Below are 20,182 nucleotides of genomic sequence, written 5' to 3'. Positions count from 1 at the left end.
TATTTCTCTTCTGATACAGTGTTCTGGAATCTGAGCCACAATTTGGATTTGAAGAAGCCAAGTCAAAGCTACAAGGTATAGGGAGATCTGTGGTGGTGGTTGGAAGTGGATATGGTGTTAATATGAGAGTGGAGAAGAGTGTGAACATGTTTATTGTGGCAGTTCTGCTGCCCAGATGACAAGAAATCATTAGTACTTGCTAGGGTTATCTGAAATGCAGGCAACAGAGTTCCCGTGGAATGTTCCTCTTTGTGTTCCAAAGGAACTGAAATCTGAAAACCTCTCTCCTTGAACAGAAGCCTCAGCGGCACAGATAGTCAGAATATCTTGCCCATGCTGTTTTTCATCGCTGTTCTAATCCTGTCAAGGAGATAGTGTCCTGGGACGTACAACACCAGCCATCCTAGGACGAGTCATTGTGATAGCCAACTTGCATGCTTCCATTGCTTTATTATGAAAATTCCATTTCAAGACTGCTGGAATTGAGCTATTCTCATAATTAAGAGCTCAGGAACTCTTTGAATCTACACATTTAACATTCAAAACCTGAGCTCAAATGCTTTAATGCTGAAGCATCTGTAAAGAGACACCTCCTGCTTTTCATAATGTGCAGAATTCCTGTTTGCCTAAAAGAAATGCTAACATGATTTTGTCTGTGACACAGAACGTCCCTGGTTAGAAGATTCCTACAGTCAGTGGCTAGAGCGACTGAAGGTATGACTCCGCTATTGTTACTAACTATTGAGTAATTAAATACATTAATCATAAAATCACCTTATTAATCTTGGGGTTTTTTACCGGATTTAACAGACCTCTGTTCAGACAACTCAAAATAAATTCTGGTAATACAGTACCAGTAATTCAGCAGCCTTACCGTAAAGAAAGGAATAAAAGGAATAATTAGTGTGACACTTCATTACTTACCAGGCTTCTTAGCTGACTTCCTTCAGAAACTGCAGCATTTGGAACCCAGCTGCTTTCAAAGCTGTTCCAAAGTAACCATATTGTGTCCCTTCTTTATCAGGGCACTTATTTCCATACAGCTAGACCCGTAATTTTGAAAACTTGGGTCCAAGAGTAATGCTTGGATTGTTCCTCGATCTGAGTAGCCAACCTAAAAAGGACATTAATGTAGGAGCTTGCTGAAAGTAATTAACCTATCAATTAGCAAAGCTTTTTTTGCCCTGTGATCTCTATTGCTATTTAATTAAGGTTAATTGAAAAGCTTTTGTTTCTTTGTGTAAATCTCTATGTTGGAAATGATAGCCAAAGGTTTGGTCTGAGTAGACTATTACAAATCATTACATATTACATTACATTAAAACAAAAGCATCAGCTAATCTTGTATAACAGTGATAATTAAGGAACTTCAAGCACTGTCCTGACAACTTTTTATTAGGAATTAAGCATTGTTCACTATAAAAATTCTTCTGCTGGTATGAACTGGAGTGAACTAAGTTTCATAACATCAGATTCAGAACAAATTAAAAGGTTAACGGAGAACAGGAAATATCTTTTCATTTTAGGATGTTACTGCCCCCAGCAGTCCATCCTGCCCTTTCCTGGCAGAAGGGAATCCTGTTCACCCTACAGCATGCTAGCTTAAAACAGCCACAAAGGTAGGTTTACCCTGATAACCAGCGCGTTCACGTAGGCAGCTGCCCATGCTGCTGCTTTTATTTTAGAGAATGGTATTCTCCAGCGGCATGGCGTAACAAAATGCTAGCCATAATCTGCTCTCCAAACAGCAGGACTGTAGGCCTAAGTACCCGCTGTTCAGCAGCCCCTGAAGTACGTTCCTGTTCAGAGCTGCGGGAGTTAGGCGTGTCCGTAACTGGCAGATGTAGGTGTTATTAATGGAGTTTGAACGACCTCTCTCAAACAAAGCAAAGTAACTAAAGGCTGTTTTAAATAACTGTGCAAAGACAATGGTAGGGAAACCCATTTCTCCTAAGATCAAGGGTAGGTGATGTTCTGATGAGTTATGCTGCGACTAGATAACCAAAATTGCCAGTCATTTAAGGGTATAAATGTGGGGTCTTAAAGTGAGTAGTTTAAATAACATAAACTATTCACTGAAATGAATTGCGAACTCAATCCTGAATACATTGGTTTTCTCTTGCAGGAGGGTCCCCCTCATAAATGTGCCTTAATTTTCGCAGATAACAGTGGAATAGACATAATTTTAGGAGTCTTTCCTTTTGTCCGAGAGCTCCTTTCTAGAGGGACAGAGGTAAGTGGTTTTTGTTTTTTTTCATTGTGCATTCACTGTGTAATGGAGCTTTGGTAGCTGGTGAAAGGTTTGTTAACTACCTACCAGCAGTACACTTTACCAGACTGGCTCCTAACATTTGAATTGGGAATAATCCACATCCCTGGAACTCCAAAGTCTAACTGTAAGTAGAGTGAAAGGTAGCAAAGCAAAGCGAGCCTCGGTCAGACCCACGTTTGCTGAACAAGGGTCTATGATGTCAAAAGACCTGAAATAGCTGGGTAACTGAGGGGAAATGAGGACTGGGCCTCCAGCCTTTCTCTTCCCATTTCCTCTTTTGTACAATAAGTCAGGCAGTGGTGATTTTAAACAAATAAGCAGCTCTAACGCCATATGTGGACTGCGTTAATTGGTGAACTCTTCTGACATCTTTACCTCAGGTTATCTTGGCTTGTAACTCTGGCCCTGCCCTAAATGATGTCACCTACAGTGAATCGCTGATCGTAACTGAACGGATAGCAGCAATGGATCCAGTTATTCAGTAAGCATTTAACCAGTCTTCCTCATGTATCATACAATACATAGAAGGAAAAAGCAAGTTCCTTGTTACATACTGAGTTCATATTTAACTGTGTTAATTAGTGTCTGAAATCTGCAACCTGGAAGTAAGCTAAGGCAGATCATTACCTTCCATTAAGGTGAAGAATTTAGAAATCAGATCTTTCTGGAACATCCATAATTACATTTCTTGTCTGTGTCTTCCCTGATAAGCACTCAGGCTACTAAAACGTAAATTTTCTATGTTAAAAAAGTAGAGGAAAATACATATATTTCACATATGGAGTGTCCCCGGTAGAGGATACATAGCTGACTAAATCCTTTTGCTCAAGGAAACGTTGTGTTTCTTGGTGAAGTCCTAGCAGGAAAAGAAGCCTTTGCAAAGAAGACTTAGATATTTGTTGTCATCTGGCTTATTACCAGATTTGCATGACCCTGTTGATGTAGCTGTGTAATGTTTTTTTTGTCTTTTTTTTTTTACATAAAGATCTGCACTGAGGGAAGAGAAGCTGCTGTTGGTTCAGACAGGTTCGAGTTCTCCGTGTCTAGATCTAAGGTATATTGGCAAAGTACCAATTTGTGATTTGTCTCCATCAGCTGCAGGATGTTCACAGACAGCTCTGGAGTATCTCAGCCACCTTTCCTGATATGAATCACTTTTGCAAAACCATTAAGAGTTGCTTAGTCTGGATTTACAGACTTGTAATATTGATCAAGCCTTACTAGTTGTTGGGTGTCTTATTTATCATGTTTGTGTTCGGCAATGACACATTGTTGGTCTCATGAGCAGCTTAGTTACAGATGATGCAAAATCCTGCATGTGACCAAGAAATCCACTTGACTGTAAGAAGCATTTCATGTTGTTAACCTGTTTATTTTTGATGGGTTTCTCTATTGGAGTCAGAACTTACCTGTGTTTTCTGGGAAATCCCAATTCTGCATGCATTTAATGAAGCTTTTAAAACTACGTTTCAATCTTCACTTCCTTTGATTTAAAGTGTTCCTGTTTATTGGCATCAGTAACTCGATATCCCACCACATTTTATGTGAATGATAAAGCCCTTAGGACAGCCTGTCTTTCATGTGTAGCTTGTATAAGGATGACTGTTTCTAAACCAGACCTCTCGTTTCAGCCGTCTGGATAAAGGTTTGGCTGTGCTGGTCAGAGAGCGGAAGACAGACTTGGTTATCATTGAGGGCATGGGTCGTGCCATCCACACGAATTACTACGCGGCTTTGAAGTGTGAGAGCCTCAAACTTGCTGTTATCAAAAACTCCTGGCTTGCTGATCGTCTTGGAGGGAAAATTTTCAGTGTAATTTTTAAGTATGAAGTGCCATGTAAATGATAGGGATCTGGTCAACTGGGTGAATGGGAGCAGCAGAACGGACTTGCACTAGTTTTACTTTAACTGTAAAGAATGTATTTTTATTACAACAGGGAAAAGAGTTCACAGGAAATTCCATATTTATATTGTGCTTTTGTGACTTAAAAAGCAACAATATGATTCACTCTATAGTATACACACTCAAATATATATATGTATATCACTCATTGTTTATTTTGGTAAGTGTTTATTTTAATGCTGCAGTATTTGTGATGAAAAGACTTTATTTTTTTGTTCTGTGAGACATTCATATAGAAATATATTTAAATGTCAATGAAACCTTTTTTTATACATCTCTGCCTACTCTGCCAGCAATGACATGGCACATACCAAATAGTTTTTAAAGAGCTGAGTGAATCTGGCATTGCATTTTCCATGTCAGCTTTTAAACTTACCTAAAAAGTTTCATGCTCTTTGCAGTTAATTTGATTGAAGGACTGATCCACCTTCTAACCTAACAAACTTTGCTCAAGCTGTATTTAAAACAGAACTGTTGTGATCTGAGAGCGCGTAGCAGGTAACCAAACAGCACTAGTTTACCAACAGCTGGAAGAACTCCTAACTCCTGCGGCTGTCACTGTTTGGCCCTGTTAACAGTCAGGGGGAGGGGAATTCTGCACCTATACTAAATTACTTGGCAGTAGTTGGAAGCTGAGTCTCACTCAGTTACCCTCAAAGTGATGTGTAGTGCTTTATTCAGGAACACCCTGCTATTTTCCTGTCACAGGCACGTTAGTTTCTGTTGCCTTCCGTTATTTAATGCTGGGACTGATGAGAACTAGTCTCTTTGTTCATGCAGTGCAGTTAAAGCCATTTCCAAGTAACTGAATTGGCTTTTTTTTTCCCTCCATCAGATGTGCAGCACATAAATGGAGTGATTTAACCATGAATTTGCAAACCAGCATGTGCATGCATCAGTCATTCCAGCTCTGAAATGAAAAACAGCTTAATTAGAAAACTATTTAATATGCAACCGAGATAACTGTTCCCCATGACTTTCAAAGATCCTTCTTTGAGAGCAAGAGGATAATGCGAAATACCCATTACTCACTGCCTCACCCTTGCCTGGTGAACTTGTACTTTGTTTTAATTGACTGGTACCAAACTCCATGCTCCAGTACTGTTGGATTTCAGCTATCAGTCTTCTTCCTAAATACTTCTTGGTCAGGTTAACCAGGGCAAAACATCCCCCATAGCTGAACAGGGAAACTTAGCCTCTGATGGGAAACTGACAAAGGACACGTCCGTGTCTTGCATTTCTTAAGTCTAGTAGTTCCTTCATTGCATGGTCTCCCCCTTTCTCGGGTTTTAGGCCGCTGCAGAGAATGCAGTTAAGTCAGTCCTGCACTTTTGGGGTTTACACAACAGCACTGTCGTTTCTGATTCAGAAATGACCTTCACAGTGACCAGCATCTTCTGCTTAGAAGAGGGGAAGAGTACAGTCTCTTTATAACTAAATGTTTAAGAAGCAGTTGTTCTTGATTAGAACAGTCAGATGAGAGCTTTAATTTTCAAGATTGTACCTCATACTGTAATTAGTAAGCAGAGGCTTCGTATTAACCTATCCCAAGTCACTTACTCCTACAGGCATTCGTGTACTTACACAGTAAACTTCTAAACTAAATACGGATCCACCATCTTGGCCATCTCAACTTTATTTCACCAAGTTGTTAACCTCCCTTATTTTTAACGGTTGCACTCTGTCCCTTATCAATTTAAATTCTTCCAAGCCACTTAATTTTCTTCTGTATCCAGCTCCAGAAGTGCTCTCTGTGTGTGTTTGTAATTAGAAAACTAACACTCTAGACTTGCAGAAAAACATCTTTCTACAGTGATGTAGTTCCTATGAAATACATATGGTATCAACCTAATACATGCCCATTCCTTAAGCAAAAAATTCTTAAGCATTAGCCCTCCCTGAAGTCTCCTGGCTTTGTCTTGTATTTTCTTTTATACGTAGACGAGTGCACATTTCTTCTGTGAAAACGGAGCAACAAGATTTCTGAAAAACAAAAGGGGAGGAAACAAAGGGGTGAGTTGTTCTGTGTCAGAGAAGCCACCTTTTAAGTGTGCCCGACCCATCTGTTGGAATGGCTGGAGAACAGGAACGCCAAGGTGCACATTCAGATACTAGTGCAGTTTCATTTACATGTGTTTTCCTGCTTGTCAAATGACTTAAGAATAGCCATACTTGAGAATAAACTTGTTATTGATGATTCACTGTCCTCTGTACACACTCAGCATATTGGAGTGCAGTCTGGCTGCCTAGGAATTACAGTCTGTGTTTCTATTTCACATTTTGGGGGAGGGGAGGTTACTTTATTATTGTTACCCTGTTTGGGCTACAAGACTATCACGCAGCCCAAGCTGTGAAGTTTCAGGCTTTAAAGAGTGAATACATAGCACGTCTCCCCCCTCACCACACCACAGTGCTTTCCTTAGAAAACGCCAGATCCCCGTGGGAACCCAGCATTGTGCACAGCGGAGCACCGGTGCCTGGCTTGTCCGTGCTAAGCAGCAGGGACATGGGGAAGCAGGACGGGAGAGAGCAGCCATCACCTACCTTCACGTGCCCCGCAGCGTGTCTGCTCTTGTTTGACAGCTCCACCACAGCTGCGATCACTCCCAATGCAAGGCCAATTGCGAGAGTAAGAAAGAGCCCACCCAGAGCCTGGGGCTGCAGAGGACTCCATCTCTCTCTACTTTTGTGAAGGCAACTGGTCTCCCACCACTTGTTACGCAAGTAGTCAAGATCACCTGATTCACGCAGTTTGAGGACAGCAATGGAGAGCTTCTTAGTCCACCGGGATGCTGGCAGCAGTAGAATGAAAGAGAGAGAAGAGTATGGGAGAGATCACAGCCACTATAACATTTTTAAGCAATCTGCTGCTGCACTACCGAGCAGGGTTAGCTGGGTGCAGCTTCCCAACTGTCAGATGGTCATTCGGCAAACAGAATGCAACGGACTAAGCCAAGCGCTTTTTCTTGGATAGCAACCGTTCCGTTCCTATCCTATCCATAGAGGTATGCTAATACTCGCAGAATAATGACAGAGTGAAGGTACTTTGAGAAGTCCAAGCAGTCATGCTCCACAAGAGAACAAACCCTTCCCTGCTGACTGCAGCAGGAGCCCTGCATTACTGGCACCGAGGCAAAACCAAAGCAAAACCAAAAAAACCCACAGGAACCAATGACACCCCTGAGAGTTGGACTTTTTTGCTTATTACAGTTCAAAGAAAGGGTCAGCGAGTGCTAGCGATAACTCATCTACAGAAAGAAAACATTGCATAGCAGGGTTACCAATTTGTTATATGAGATTATTAGTGTTAAGGCAGAAAATGTGCGAGTTTCAGGGCGTGGCTATGCCAGGCTTTTTGCTCTGTCAGTCTGCTACTTCAGACCCATGAAATCCAGGCGGAGAAGTGGGACAGAAGCGGTGCACAAGGACTAACCCTGGGTAGTGGCAATGCCAAATCCTCTGGCTCCAATAACTTCAGGGGCCCTGATCAAATTGCAGTGCCTGGCAGCTGCAAGGTCTTGAGAGATGGATTCACCAATGAAGGCATAGTTTGATTCCATCACACGTTGAACTGCTTCCTGGTAGGTTTTGACTAAAACGTGGTCTCGTCTCTTGTCCATATATTCATAGACCATCTGATGGATAGGATTCTTGGAGTTCTGCAGCCCAAAAATACAAATGTCAAACAAGTGTAAAACAATTATCCAAAAAAATCTGCATATATGTGCAACGGTTGCAAAACAATGTGGAGAATAAGAGTACTTAAGCCACTGCCCTTTGAGCCCTCTGAACTGAAAACCAGCATATAGCTAGCGCAGATTTCCTCTCTAATGCAGTGTTACAGGGAGGTAAGTATTGAACATTTCCCACCCTCCCCCCAAAAAAACCCCCACCTTTGCAGGCATCCAGTTAACATATCCAGAAATTACCTACGTCAGTCCTCGTGTTCAAGGTACACAAGGACAACCCCTGAAGACTAGCACCACTTTCTTAAAAGAGAATACACTATAAAAATACAGCCCTCTGCATGCTTTTCTCTCTGAGAAAAGGTGGAAGAAGAGATGAACAAAACAACAGACACCAATCACATAATTTGAAGTATTACAGGAAAACTGATGGAGTCTACAGTGATGAGGGTGGTGTAAGGACCATTAGGCATGAGCTAGACAACTTGGCCCCAGCTTAGCGGTTCTACAGCACAATTGTGTATGTGCACAATTAGATTCTCTGCACCTTGAAGAAGTAGAAAGTAGAAGAGCCGTCCAGTGTCCCAAACTCAAGCTTTCTTTGCTTCACAAGATCTTCAAAAGTCTGGATGGGGAGCTGCTCGCTGCCAGAGCTCAGCAGAGCGGTGAAGTTGGCGATGTAGGCAGCCAGCAAGGCAATGGTGAACAGCCACCAGACGGCAGCGATGACCCGCACAGAGAGCGCTTTGGGCCGAGGGGTGACACCTGCACGACCAGAGGAGCCGATAAAATGTATGTGAGGTGACGTACGGTGAGAGAGAGACGAAGAACTTTACATCCATGAGCCTGAGTTAAAGACTTCCTTTTAAATAACTGCAATAACAACTTTGCCAAACTGCCAATCTTGCCCTGCAGCTACTTAATGCACAAGCCTGAACAGACTGACTATGGCTGGTTTGATCATCAATACTGCACGCGATGCAGAGTTGAAGCAACGTCAGTGGCCTAAAACCACAACAAAACACTCCAGTCTACAAAGCACCGGTGCAATGGTTAGCTTGACATTCCCCAGGGCAATTGTTACAGCAGAAAATAAGCATTCCCCAACTGAAGCCAGCCATCTGTACAATTCCGACAAGTCTGTAATCAAAACTCCCCAAACTGGGAGTTTTAGTGGTGCCAGGCGTCCCTATTGGAACATCTTTTCCCTCAACAGGCTAGCACACCAGTGTTACAGACAGATGAGAGCTGGATATACAATCAGCTTAAAGAACCACACTGCTCCCAGAGCTCCTTTCTTGCAGTCCTCCCGGCTCACCTTGCAGTGCAAGTGCTCCTGCTCCAAACCAGAGGCTATTTAGGAAGGTAAAGTGGTTCTCTTCATTCTTTGGCTCATTCCATTCACAGGGGCTCAGTCTGTGGGAAAACAAGAGGAGAAAACCAGACATTCAGGGGGGGCGGAAATAGAAATAATCCTGCAGTGTGACTGCAGCAGTGCAGATAGCCTGGAAGTGCCCTTTCCTTCCATGGTAGCTCCTCCTTCACCTGAGTTCCAGTTTAACCAGTGCAGAGGAAAGTACTCCTGCTCAACGCCTCAAGTAGTTTGCAACAGTGATGGCTCAGGGGTCCTGTCACGGGTTTGCCAGACACTTTCTTCCTGAGCCATGGCATAATCTAGTCTGCCTGGCACACCTGCGTGGCAATATTGGCTCTGTTCCGTAATATCGGGCTGAAGGCTGCTCCTGGGGCAAAACCTTACCTGTAAAGATTGTGCATAAAACTAGAAAGCAGCAATAGAGCTTCTGTTCAAGACTGCGGCCTAATCAAGAAAGGGGGAGAAAGCTGAATCTCCTGGGAAGGAGGTGGAGTGCTGGCAGAGAGAATCTCTTCCACCAGTCAGTGCAGGCCATAGTGCATGAAAATGCAGCAGGAGAGAGACCTGCACATAGGAACATGGTCGTAGTTCAAAACAAAGTGAGAAAGAAGAGCTGAAGTACGAACACACAGTCCTTTTAGCAGCCCTAGGTAATCCACATCAAGGGAGATGGTGCTCTTCATGGGGAGATCCTGCTCTTAATGCTGTCTTAATCTGGCATGACTTAAGCTTTATTAGCCCTGGTTCTGGACCTGTACAGAAGGTTCCTCAAAGCAAAATGCACTCTGGTACTTTCTTTAAAACTGAGATCTCTTCATAGCTGAGAAAGCAGTTGACTTGAACAAAATCTCTGAAACGAATTCATTTATACCTGGCAACAAGAAAGAGGCAGAAGCATGTCAGCACATAAGCAAATAAAAGGCCAGTCCAGGTCTCCTTACTGAAAGGAGCCAGGAAGTGGAAGAAAGACATCTCCTGAGAGACGGTGTCTTTTCGAAGCAAGATTCCAATCCCAGTCTGCAGGAACGGCGTGGTGAAGGAGACCACCTCTTCCCTTGCTGACGTGACTGTCAAGGGAGCCACTGCAATATCTGCTTCCTATAAGATGGAGATAAAAAATAATCAGCCATCCAACCTACCTGAAGATTTCTGTCACTCGAATAGAACGCTTCCCAAGCTGAGCAGGCAGATATCTACATGGCAAATCACTTCTCTGCGTCAACAGACAGCTACCATCTTAGACTGTGAGCTCTGAGAAATAGGACAGTTTTCCACTTTGCATTGTTCATAGTGGGGTGCTGGTTGGTATCTGGGGCTTCTGGTTTTCTGCTACAGCATCACACACACAAGCTGAGGAGTGCGCCACGAACCACATTGGTTTTGTTTACCAAAACCAGAAGGCTGTTTTTGGCTGCAGCATCTACCGACAGCTGGGCACAGTGCTGAGTGCAGGGGAGCAAAGAAGGTTTAATTCAAATGTTACCAACAGATGACAGAACACTAGCCATAGGGAATGGCACACGATGGGGTAAGATGTGCATTCAAGTGTCTCCTTGAAGAGTCTAGGGGATTACCATTCTGAAAGAGACAAGTTTCACCTAGTGGTTACGTTCAAGGCAAGTTTTCCTTAAAGCCATTATCTTTGTTTCATTAGTGAGCTCAGATGTCTGTACAGTCTCTCGGACTACAAAGAAACACTGGGTAGCCTCTGAGACAAGACAAGCACTGCACCAAGAGCTGCAGTTTGTCAAAAACTTAAATTGAAAATTACCTGTCTCAAAATCTCGCCAATCATCCCTGTCCAGTTCCCATTGGAAGAGACGGCACCATACTGCCCATCTCCCACCACCTTCACCTTGTAGCCGAAGTGAAGCATTGCAGCAAGTGCTTTCAGCAAATCAATGCAGTATCCCTCCAGTTCTGCACTTCTCACCATGACATAAGGATCTTCCTGCACATGGAGGGAAAAATACACAATTACATGCTCCCACAGTCTGCAGTGCAACTGATTGTGAATTGCACCATATTTTTGACAAACCCTCCCCAAAGACTTCTGTCCACGTTATCAGGGGGACAACATTTCCAACCTTGAAAGATATTCACTGGAGTCCTGTGCCACCACTAGTCATAGACTACAGCTCCAGCAGGACAGCTGCATTCTGCAAGTCACGTGCACCACAGAAGTAAGTGATCATCTCTTCTCAGCCTAAAAGCCCAAATACATTTCATCTGGCCCATCAAAGCATCAGATGAGGGTCACAGGCTGGTGCAGGACCTGGCATCAGAATTAGAAAACTTACTGCTGCAGCTTCTCCTGAATAGTCCTGCTTGTCTGTTGCATGTGGTAATGCATTTTCTTTTTTTTATAGCCTGTTTTGAATCCCTGCACATGTGTGATCTTCACATATTTCCACTGCAGAACAGAAACAACTTACAGGTAACATGAAAACCCTTAGATGTAGCTAAACAGAGTGAAGAGGCCTGGCTGTGGTCGCAGAGCAGTCATTTATAGAAGCGTATGCCCAGTCCGTTTTGTGGGCTGACTTTGATAGCCCTCAAATCTTCCCATTGCAAACTACAGACAGCCTGCACCTCTACACCACTGAGCCGGCACTCCAAAAACACTGTGATGAACAGGGCTATCAGTGTCAAAGCCAGCCCAAACAAAGCACCTGCAAATATATGGGTGGGAAAAAAAGGCAAAGTATAACTCCAGCTATCTCCCAGCCACTCCAGTGTTGTGTCACTGCCTTACCAGGATTGTTGTGACAGTCAAAGTTGGAAGACCCTCTTCTGGTCCCCTCGAGTCAGTGCCCTGCAAATCAAAAAACGAAGGAGAAATAATTGGATTTCAAAGTTCCAGGCACGGCCCCACTGAGCTAGGGCTTACGTTAGGACTGGGGGTGGGTGTCGGGAGGGTGTGTGCATGTGTTAAGCCAGCTATAAATCTGCCCCTGTACGCTGCAGCAATCTCACCACCGCTGTTCCCTAACAGTAATTAATAAATCACAAGCATTTCACTTTATTGTGTGTTGTCAGCGTACTTTATCCAAACAAAAATCTCTCTAAATGTTGTTACAATTCTTCAGCTACACAGTGCATACAGTCTTCCGAAGACATCAATTCATGTTGCTGACAAAACAGCAGCCAATTAAGGTCTCATTAGAGAGCAATTCCAGGAGACACGGAACAGTAGGAAACCGGAGAGGAGGAGGAGAGGAAACATGGATTCCCTTCTGCATGGAACGCTGAATTCAAGAGTACATCTTCGAACCTTAGAGTCACCCAACTTGAGATGGTTTCTGATCAGTACTATGATCCGTACTACTTCAGGACAATTCCAGCTTTTCCCAGTAAAGCAGTCCAATTCTGTAAGATTTGTTGGTCTTAAGTGTATCCCTTTATTCTAAAATTACACAGTAGTATTGCTAGACAGAGTGAGGGAGCATGTGTGTGTGTATATATGTGTGCGTATATATATATATATATATGGAGTACGAGATCTGCAAAAGAAGCTCCAGTTCTTCCAGGAGCTGAATGATCTTGTTTCAATTCTCTCTTTGCAATGGAAGGATTTGAGGGACGAGCTTTGTCTTTGGAACTGTGATCAGAAGTTACCTAATGCAGAGTGTTCTGGAAGCAATGTTGTTATTGCCAGATAAGCTACAATTTGCTCTTAGATAAAAGGAAAAAAGTCACATTTCTTTTCAGATCTGTTTAAAAAATATTTATACCTACCGAACAAGAGGGTGAATAAAAGAAAAGACCAAAAAATCCTGGCCTATCCCTTTCACTTGGCTTCACCCACTAGTTATTGAAGGTTTCAAAGGGGTTCTTAAAAAAAATCTCAACAACATACTACAACTTTTGCAAATGTACCAGAAGAGTATTTTATTGGGCAAAAGTTGCAAGGTTTTGGTAGCAGGTGGGTGGGTGGCTCAGTGCTGGACACAGCCATTTCAAGCTGGCTTAGAAATGGACAAAACAGACCCACAGTGCACCAAAACTGAATGAATCAGACAAGTTTATGGTGCCTATGCAAAGACTTCTTTAAAAAAGGGTGGTAACTGCTGGCTGAGAGGCACGGCTAGGGCAAGAAGAGACACAAAAGACAACGTCAGGTCAGGAGAGTTGCCCAAGCGGGGGCAAAGCAGAAATAAGAAAGCTACCCAAGCAGGAGGGACAGTAGAGTAGGAGAAAGGCCAAAGAAGAAGAGCCGCCCCAAGCAAGAGCAGAAGCACGAGAGCCGCCCCCAGAAGGGACAGAGAGGAGGTGCAGGAGGAGGTAGAGCTGTCACGGGGCTGCAGTCAGTGGAGGAACCTGCACAGGAGCAAGAGAGTAGGAACCACAAAACCCTGACCCCGATCTCCCGTGCTGCCTTGTTGCCTCCAAAGGGACCGAGTGTAAAATGTGTGCAGGAGGAGCCTGGGGACCAGGAAGAGGGGAGGACAAGAGGGGAGTTGAGATGTGTTTCTGGGGGGGGGGTTGTTTGCTTGTGTTTATTTCTCACTGCTGTAATCAACAACTGGAGGTTTGTGCTAACTGAAACTGATTGAAATTCCATGACTTTCCCCAAAACTCTCTTTTTGGCACATGACAGGCATCCAGCATGCTTTGAGACTGAGAAATGAGCTGATACTCGGGTGACACAAGTTCTGTCTCTGCCTATGCCATTTGGACAATTAATTTCATTTCCCAACGCTGCCATAACCAACATTTTTGATTGGAAAGTCTTTAGGACAAATACTGTCCTGCACTATGCGAATATATACATGCTCTAGCAGGTCAGATTTTGAGTGACATTTGCCATCTTTCTTCTAAAGCCTAATTACATCCCACAGACACTTTTTATGTTAAGTGCAAACTTTTGGAAATAAAACAAAGCTCTTAAGAACTAATAAAGGTATCTCTGCATGTTCATATGTGTCTGAATTTTCTTTGATGTTAAGAAGTTTATAACGGTCATAAGTGACGGAATAGTTCTGAGGTTTAAATTCTATAAGCCATGAAGACAGGGCTATAGGCAGATTCTTCCCTGGGACATGACTGAATTTTGAATTCTGGACAAAAGATTGAGTAAAAAAAAGCATAGAAACACAGACAGACTTAGAAATGGCCATCACTAGCCATGCAAAGTATATTTAAAATAACAGCTCTTCTCAGATTAAAAGCATTGCACACTATGACCACATCTATTTCTGGATTATAAAATGTAAGACCTTTTGCACATGTGCCTTCATTAGTAGCTCTGCACCAATGAACTTAAACATACCTTACTCACAGCATCATCATTCCTTTTAGTTCCTGAAAAAAAACCAACAACAAAATCAACTTCTTGCAGGATTTATATTTACAGCTCCTTAAAAGTGAAGTTTCATACCTTCATTTCACATTGCACTTAAATAAACAGAATGATTATCCTTGACGCACAAGCTCACAGTGCAGTTGACTTGCAGCAGTTTTGTCGTTCCCTCAGTCACAGCACAGTATTGGCGTGAAACAAACAGAAGCAGGAACAGACACAGCCAGATTCAGGCTGCAGAAGGTTCTAATTGTAACTTAATGACTATGGCTGTCACTCACACACCGAGGAATGGATTCTGCAGAATCCATTGCCTTATTTCCTTATCGTCCTCCCTGACAAGGTGAAAAGCCGTCTCTCCTGCTACTTCACACAACAAAGATTTCGCCCTAACTCCTGCAAAACCTTGTCTATACCCCTAAGGAAAAGCCCGTAAACAACCAAAAGTTCATCACCATTAAGTTCCAAGACAAAAGGTTTTCTTATTCTTCCCGTCCCCTACTAAGGATAGGTTCCTACTGTCAAAGCAGCCAAAGCGGTTGCAGCCACTGGGGTAGAAACCCTTCTCCACCACGTCCTACTCCGTTCGCCTCCTCAAATTATAAGGACCCTGACTTTTCATTCCTGTGAAAATTAAAACCTCCAAAAGGGCCATGACCAAACCCAGGAACCAGCAGTGACAGGGCTAAAGAAAGAGGGAGCAGGAAGCCTGCCTTGTGGTGCCTGTTCTCTGCACCCCGTCAAGGAACAGAGTAAGGGAAGTACCTAAAATTGACAAAGAGTTTAAGTGTGATGAGAGCCAGTGCAACCCTGTAGACTGCATTGGAGTGAACACCAAATGTCAAATGGTCAGATCTGCTGTTGACCTTTCCTGTGTTACCGCTCCATCCTATGCCACAGTTCCCCATTTGTAAAACAAAGGTAATGATACTCCCCTCTTTGGTGAAACCACAAGATCCACCCATAAAAGTACTATTATTGAGGTTATTCATGCTCCTGGGTTCTACTCTCTGCTCTGCTGTGTGACTTCTAACAAGTCCTGTTAAATTATTTGAGCCACAGCTTCCCATTTCATAATACTCAGGAAAATACCTCAATCCCACCCCAGCTGCAAAAGAGCCAAACTACAAAGATCGAGATGCTGAATTAAAACCACAGTTGTGTCAATATATGACTCATTAATTGCCCAGGATGTTTTTTCTAGAATGTGCACAGCATTGCTCCTTGGAATCAAAGAATTCACAGCGCAAAAGCCAAAAATCCCTCAAGATAAAACAAAAAATTTAGGGTGTTTTCACTCTTTCAAGCAAAAGCTGTGAGTTTTTCATTAAATATAACAACATATTCATTCATTATGTATTATTCATTCTTTGGTTTTGCATTTTCTGGCCTTGTGCTGAACTCCACATTATTGTAAAACAAAACCTGCTTTTTCCCTCTCCACTACAGTTCTCCATGGGAGCTGGAAATCTTCACAAAGGAGTTCTCTTGTCTCCTTTTAGAAACTCATTAAAGCCAGTAAAAGCTTTTTGAGGCTCCTTTTTGAAGACCTGCTAGGGTTTCTTGGAAGAAAACAGTCTGTACCGAGGGCTCAGCTCCCCCACAGTGGCCCTGGATGCAGCTGTTCAAAGCCCCATTGTAAGGACTCCTGAAAGGACCATAAGTAATCAAGCTGCAGCACTAACTCAAAGTTCATTGCAGTGACACTTCTCAGAAGCCAAGTCCTCATTGTGAGAATCCCTTGTGAGAGTCTACAAAAACATAAGACAAAGAAGAGAGGCTCATCCCTCCACTCTTGTTCCCCAAAGGCCAGTGGCTGCAGGAAACGACTGGTTGCAAAAATCAGCCTTGTCCTTACCCCTTCCACTCTGAGCATGCCCAGCCTTCTAACGGGAGATGACTCCCCGCTTAACTTCACGTGAAAAAGCTTGTAGCGCTGCTAAGAACTGGCCACCTCACCCCGGTTTTCTACCCCGTCCTCCCTCTCTAGGCTGGGACCCTTGCCGTTGCATCCTTTGCCAGCATTTCCCCTTTCGCAGCTTGTGACCAGGAGAGATAGCTGAGCTAAAAGAAGAGGCGATGGGTCAGGTGGGTTACAGTTTTGGAGTACACGGGGACATTTAGGATGAGAGAATTCTCAGTATAAGAGAATCTGACCATCATCACAGAAGAAAATGGCTGAAGTATCTGTAACCTGAGGTGAACTGCTGCTACCACAGCTATGCAATTACCAGCTCTGGGTAGACGGGAGATGGACGGGAGAGACAGCAGAGGAAGGGAAGTTGCTCTCCCAACCCTCTAAACAGAGAACCAATTTTTATCTCCCAGTGATTTTGCAAGGCCAAGCTACTCCTTAGCCTGAGTCTGGACTCCAGGCATAGAACACCAAAAAGCCACACTAAGATCGAAACAATAGCATTTGTTGTCCAGTTGCAAAAGCAAGCTCCCCAGCTCCTCGCCCGGAGAGCAAAGTGTGATCCAGCTGGCTGATCGCTGTGCAAAGCCCCTGGCAGGCTCCTGCTGCTGTCCCTTAGGAACCGTGGGGGAATGTAGTGTTACCCTTTGTCTGCAGAAAGTTTGGGGGCTCACAGAGCTGACAACTTCAATGCACTAAATCCCCTCTTCCTCCCAAAATATGCCATGAGGAGAGGAGCTAAACAAGTCACATGGAAAACATTACTCTCAGAAGAACAAGTTAATCAGTAGATCTTGCTGCAATTCAAGGGCCCATAGACTCAAAAGAGTGCAGCTTTAACCATGATAATGGTGTTCAAGGACACCTAACCACCCTTTTTCTAGGCTTTTTCATCTTCCCTGATCTCTGTCATCCGATTTACAACTATAGCAGCAAAGACACTTAGTAACAGCACTCATAACATGATAAAGTCACAATCACAAGCTGTAACAACAAGGTAGGTCCTGGTGATGTCTTCAAAATCAATTCGAAAGCCAATTCTTAGATTAAGACAAAATCCTGTAAGCACTAGCCAGTTAAAGACTGAAAGAATTAACACTCTGTAAAGGAGAACAAAACCAGATTTGGATGCAGCCAGCATTTTTGGATCATTTTTCTCACCTGTCTGGCTTGATTCTCTCAGGAGCAGCATGGTTGTAATCACACAGAAGAGGAAGTGAAGACCTTTGTCCATTGGAGCAGAAATATCTACTGTCTAAAGGAAACTTCCTGCTAGAGATGAAAGGCAAGTAGTTAAAGCTGGTTTTACAGTTCCTCATTGCTGGGTTAAAATCAGTATGTCCTGGATTTTCTGCACCTCATTCTGAAGAGTCCCAGTTCCAACACAGGTCCCCAGGTGAGAACACAGTCACCTCTGAGCCCAGCCATAACAAATACTAAAGAAAAGCGTTCTGGTGAACGCTTCACTGCAGCAAAAAGGGTGTGACAAACCTATAAAGTGGATTTATCCACTGGTTGTTGCACCGTTTCTCTCCCGGTCAGCTCTCCACAAAGGAGAGGCGTGCCACAACCAGCGTGCAGGCTCTGGAGAGGCGGCGGTAGGTATGAACAGTAACGGGGGCTGGAGGAGGCACGCACCCCTGGGCTCGCAGGGAAGGGGAAGGAAGCAACCCAAGTGGACTGCTCCCGAGTACCAGGCCCTTATGCTCTGAGAAATGGGAAGGTGCTATCGAAGAAATTTTAGTAGCCAGTTGAGGCACTAATAAAACAACCTCCTCCAGGAGATTCTCATTTGGGGGGCTTAAAAACAAAACCTTAATTTCACTTTCCATTTGGGTTGCGGAGAACAAAGGTGTTTATTTCATTTGCACCAAAACGATCTGAAACAAAGCTGTTTCACCCTGCGTCAAAAGACATGAGAAATAATTTCTGAAGCTCTCTTTTGTCTCAACATCCTACTCTTAACTGAACAAGGAAAAAGGGGTAGGGGCGAGGAGGGTGAAAGCCAGCATATTTTATTAACTTTTTTAATTTCAAACTCTGCAACAAAATTTCTGCATGGCTCAAAATAATTGTACATTTGTCATTGTAAAACAGCAACAAGACTATGAAAAACAATCAATGCCAGGTTATATTAAGTCTCAAGCTGCTGCAGTATTTTTGATTGTATTTGTTGTCATAGTGTCAAACAAGGTTCAGGACACCATTACCCCAGAAACTATAAAAACTGTATTAAAAATGCGCAAGAAAACTTACCATTTAGGACACTATGTAGGCAAAAAAATCCTACATGTGGTATTACTTGCTTCTGACTGATGCTGAGCAAACACTGGCTTCAGTTAAGCTTACCTCTTCAACTTTTCTGAAGTTTTCCCAAACCTGCACTCCTGTGAAAACTCTTGACATTACAGCTCAGCAGTTTCCCTCACTCATTTTCTCTACCTGTTTCACCTGATAAGAGGTGAATAAAATTTACACAGAAGATTCTTTCTGGGTTAAATTTAAATGCTGTCTTTTGTTGTGGTTGTAAAAAATACTTCAAAATGGGAATATTTTGATCCTTGTGAAAGGATCAAAGGAGAGGACTGACATTTGAGTTATGGATCAGCCTACATTTTTCTGAAAAGCAATTGTAGAAAATAGACAAAGTGGTAGCTACTGTTAGCTGTTGCCAGAGCAGCACACGAACTGAACAGCTAAATCACCCACCAGGGCACATAAAGGAGAAGTAGCAGTAGTCTGCAGGTTGAGCCAGTGAGGAACTGCCTTTTTCCTGGTAGATTTAACCTGTAAATTACTGCTACTTTTTCCTTACAATTTGGTACATACTATAAATTGATCTTTATTTCAAGTGTCCTCCTTCAAGAAAAGCTACTCAGAGCTGGTAATACATTGCTTGCATCACCTTGAAAAGAAAGAGTTGTTAACACACTGGCTGCTGACTGTCTAAAAGAACAAACAGAGTGTAGATATGTGCAAAAAAAAGAATTTTGCAAAGGCTAATCCACGTCCCTAGCTCTAATTTAGTACTAGAGTCATTTAAGGACAAACGGAATCAGTTAGAGAGTAACGGGAGGGCAGAGGGGTTTAGTTTAGTGCCTCCCAGTGTGTAAAGAGTTCCTTAGGTACTGCTTAAATTAACCATTGCAATATCCATTCACCATCTACCTGAGGAGGTACTGCAAAGTTTTCTCACGCTGGCTTTACAGCAAAACAAACTAAGGATTTAAAAAGTTACTTTGCTAGAATCAGCTCTCACTCCTCAGATTTTCAGTCTTTCAAAATGTAAACAAAAAAGACAACATTACTCCTCAACCAGTCTTCTGTATGCAGTGCTGAAGAAAGGCATCAGTATTCAAACAGCAGTGGAAAGATGAACAACCATCAGCTAGGAAGGCGACAGCCTGTTGCACGCAGGCTTTGATCCGTGTCATCTAGAACAAGAACAGCAGCGATTGAAGGCAGTATCTCACTTACAGCAATTCTTTAGCCTCTCCTAGTTCCGTTTGTCTGACTGGGTACTAGCAGAAGCAACTCGATGAACAGGCACAATGAAACTGCTGGAACACTGAATGCTCACAAGCATTCAACGCTATTATAAGATAAAAGAGAGGGAGGAGCCAGGCTAAGGGGCTTCTGCAGAACATGCCAGCTCTACTGCAGACTCTAGGGGCACCTTGGCTTTTGGGAAAGAGAGGAGGAGACTACACCCAGCAAAAAGACAACGTT

The 20,182-nt window shown here is 43.2% G+C and overlaps 2 protein-coding genes across 6 annotated transcripts in view; one reads left to right on the top strand and one right to left on the bottom strand.

Annotated features, from left to right (window-relative positions):
* The window catches only part of PANK4 (pantothenate kinase 4 (inactive)), a 33,323-nt gene extending 20,717 nt beyond the window's left edge, over positions 1 to 12,606 (top strand). The window contains exons 14-22 of one of the 5 annotated variants that reach the window (XR_012045763.1): positions 20 to 75; positions 665 to 714; positions 2,126 to 2,233; positions 2,653 to 2,753; positions 3,258 to 3,326; positions 3,904 to 4,013; positions 6,117 to 6,188; positions 11,606 to 11,673; positions 12,326 to 12,606. Coding sequence is in view for 4 of the 5 variants with exons in the window: in XM_072883567.1 (XP_072739668.1) it covers positions 20 to 75; positions 665 to 714; positions 2,126 to 2,233; positions 2,653 to 2,753; positions 3,258 to 3,326; positions 3,904 to 4,117 (598 nt within the window). In the remaining variant the exon portion in view is untranslated. Of the gene's footprint in view, positions 1 to 19; positions 76 to 664; positions 715 to 1,526; positions 2,051 to 2,125; positions 2,234 to 2,652; positions 2,754 to 3,257; positions 3,327 to 3,903; positions 6,691 to 11,605; positions 11,674 to 12,325 lie in introns of those variants that run through there. The other 4 variants (XM_072883566.1, XM_072883567.1, XM_072883565.1 and 1 more) reach the window with 4 other exon arrangements.
* Positions 6,035 to 19,913, bottom strand: LOC140661455 (probable glutamate receptor). The gene is made up of 11 exons (XM_072883571.1): positions 19,762 to 19,913; positions 17,615 to 17,725; positions 14,509 to 14,540; positions 11,992 to 12,051; positions 11,008 to 11,187; positions 10,108 to 10,334; positions 9,180 to 9,277; positions 8,409 to 8,626; positions 7,609 to 7,834; positions 6,720 to 6,967; positions 6,035 to 6,158 (listed from the first exon to the last, which is right to left on the bottom strand). Exons 2-11 carry the CDS (start codon positions 17,685 to 17,687, stop codon positions 6,057 to 6,059), a joined length of 1,464 nt encoding a protein of 487 aa, XP_072739672.1. The 5' UTR covers positions 17,688 to 17,725; positions 19,762 to 19,913; the 3' UTR covers positions 6,035 to 6,056.
* Positions 19,914 to 20,182: the final 269 nt, after the last annotated feature.

This window comes from Ciconia boyciana, chromosome 19, assembly GCF_034638445.1.
Source record: "Ciconia boyciana chromosome 19, ASM3463844v1, whole genome shotgun sequence".
Lineage (NCBI taxonomy): Eukaryota > Metazoa > Chordata > Aves > Ciconiiformes > Ciconiidae > Ciconia > Ciconia boyciana.
Note: the sequence above shows the minus strand (reverse complement) of the source record. Positions and strands in the feature narration are given on the sequence as shown.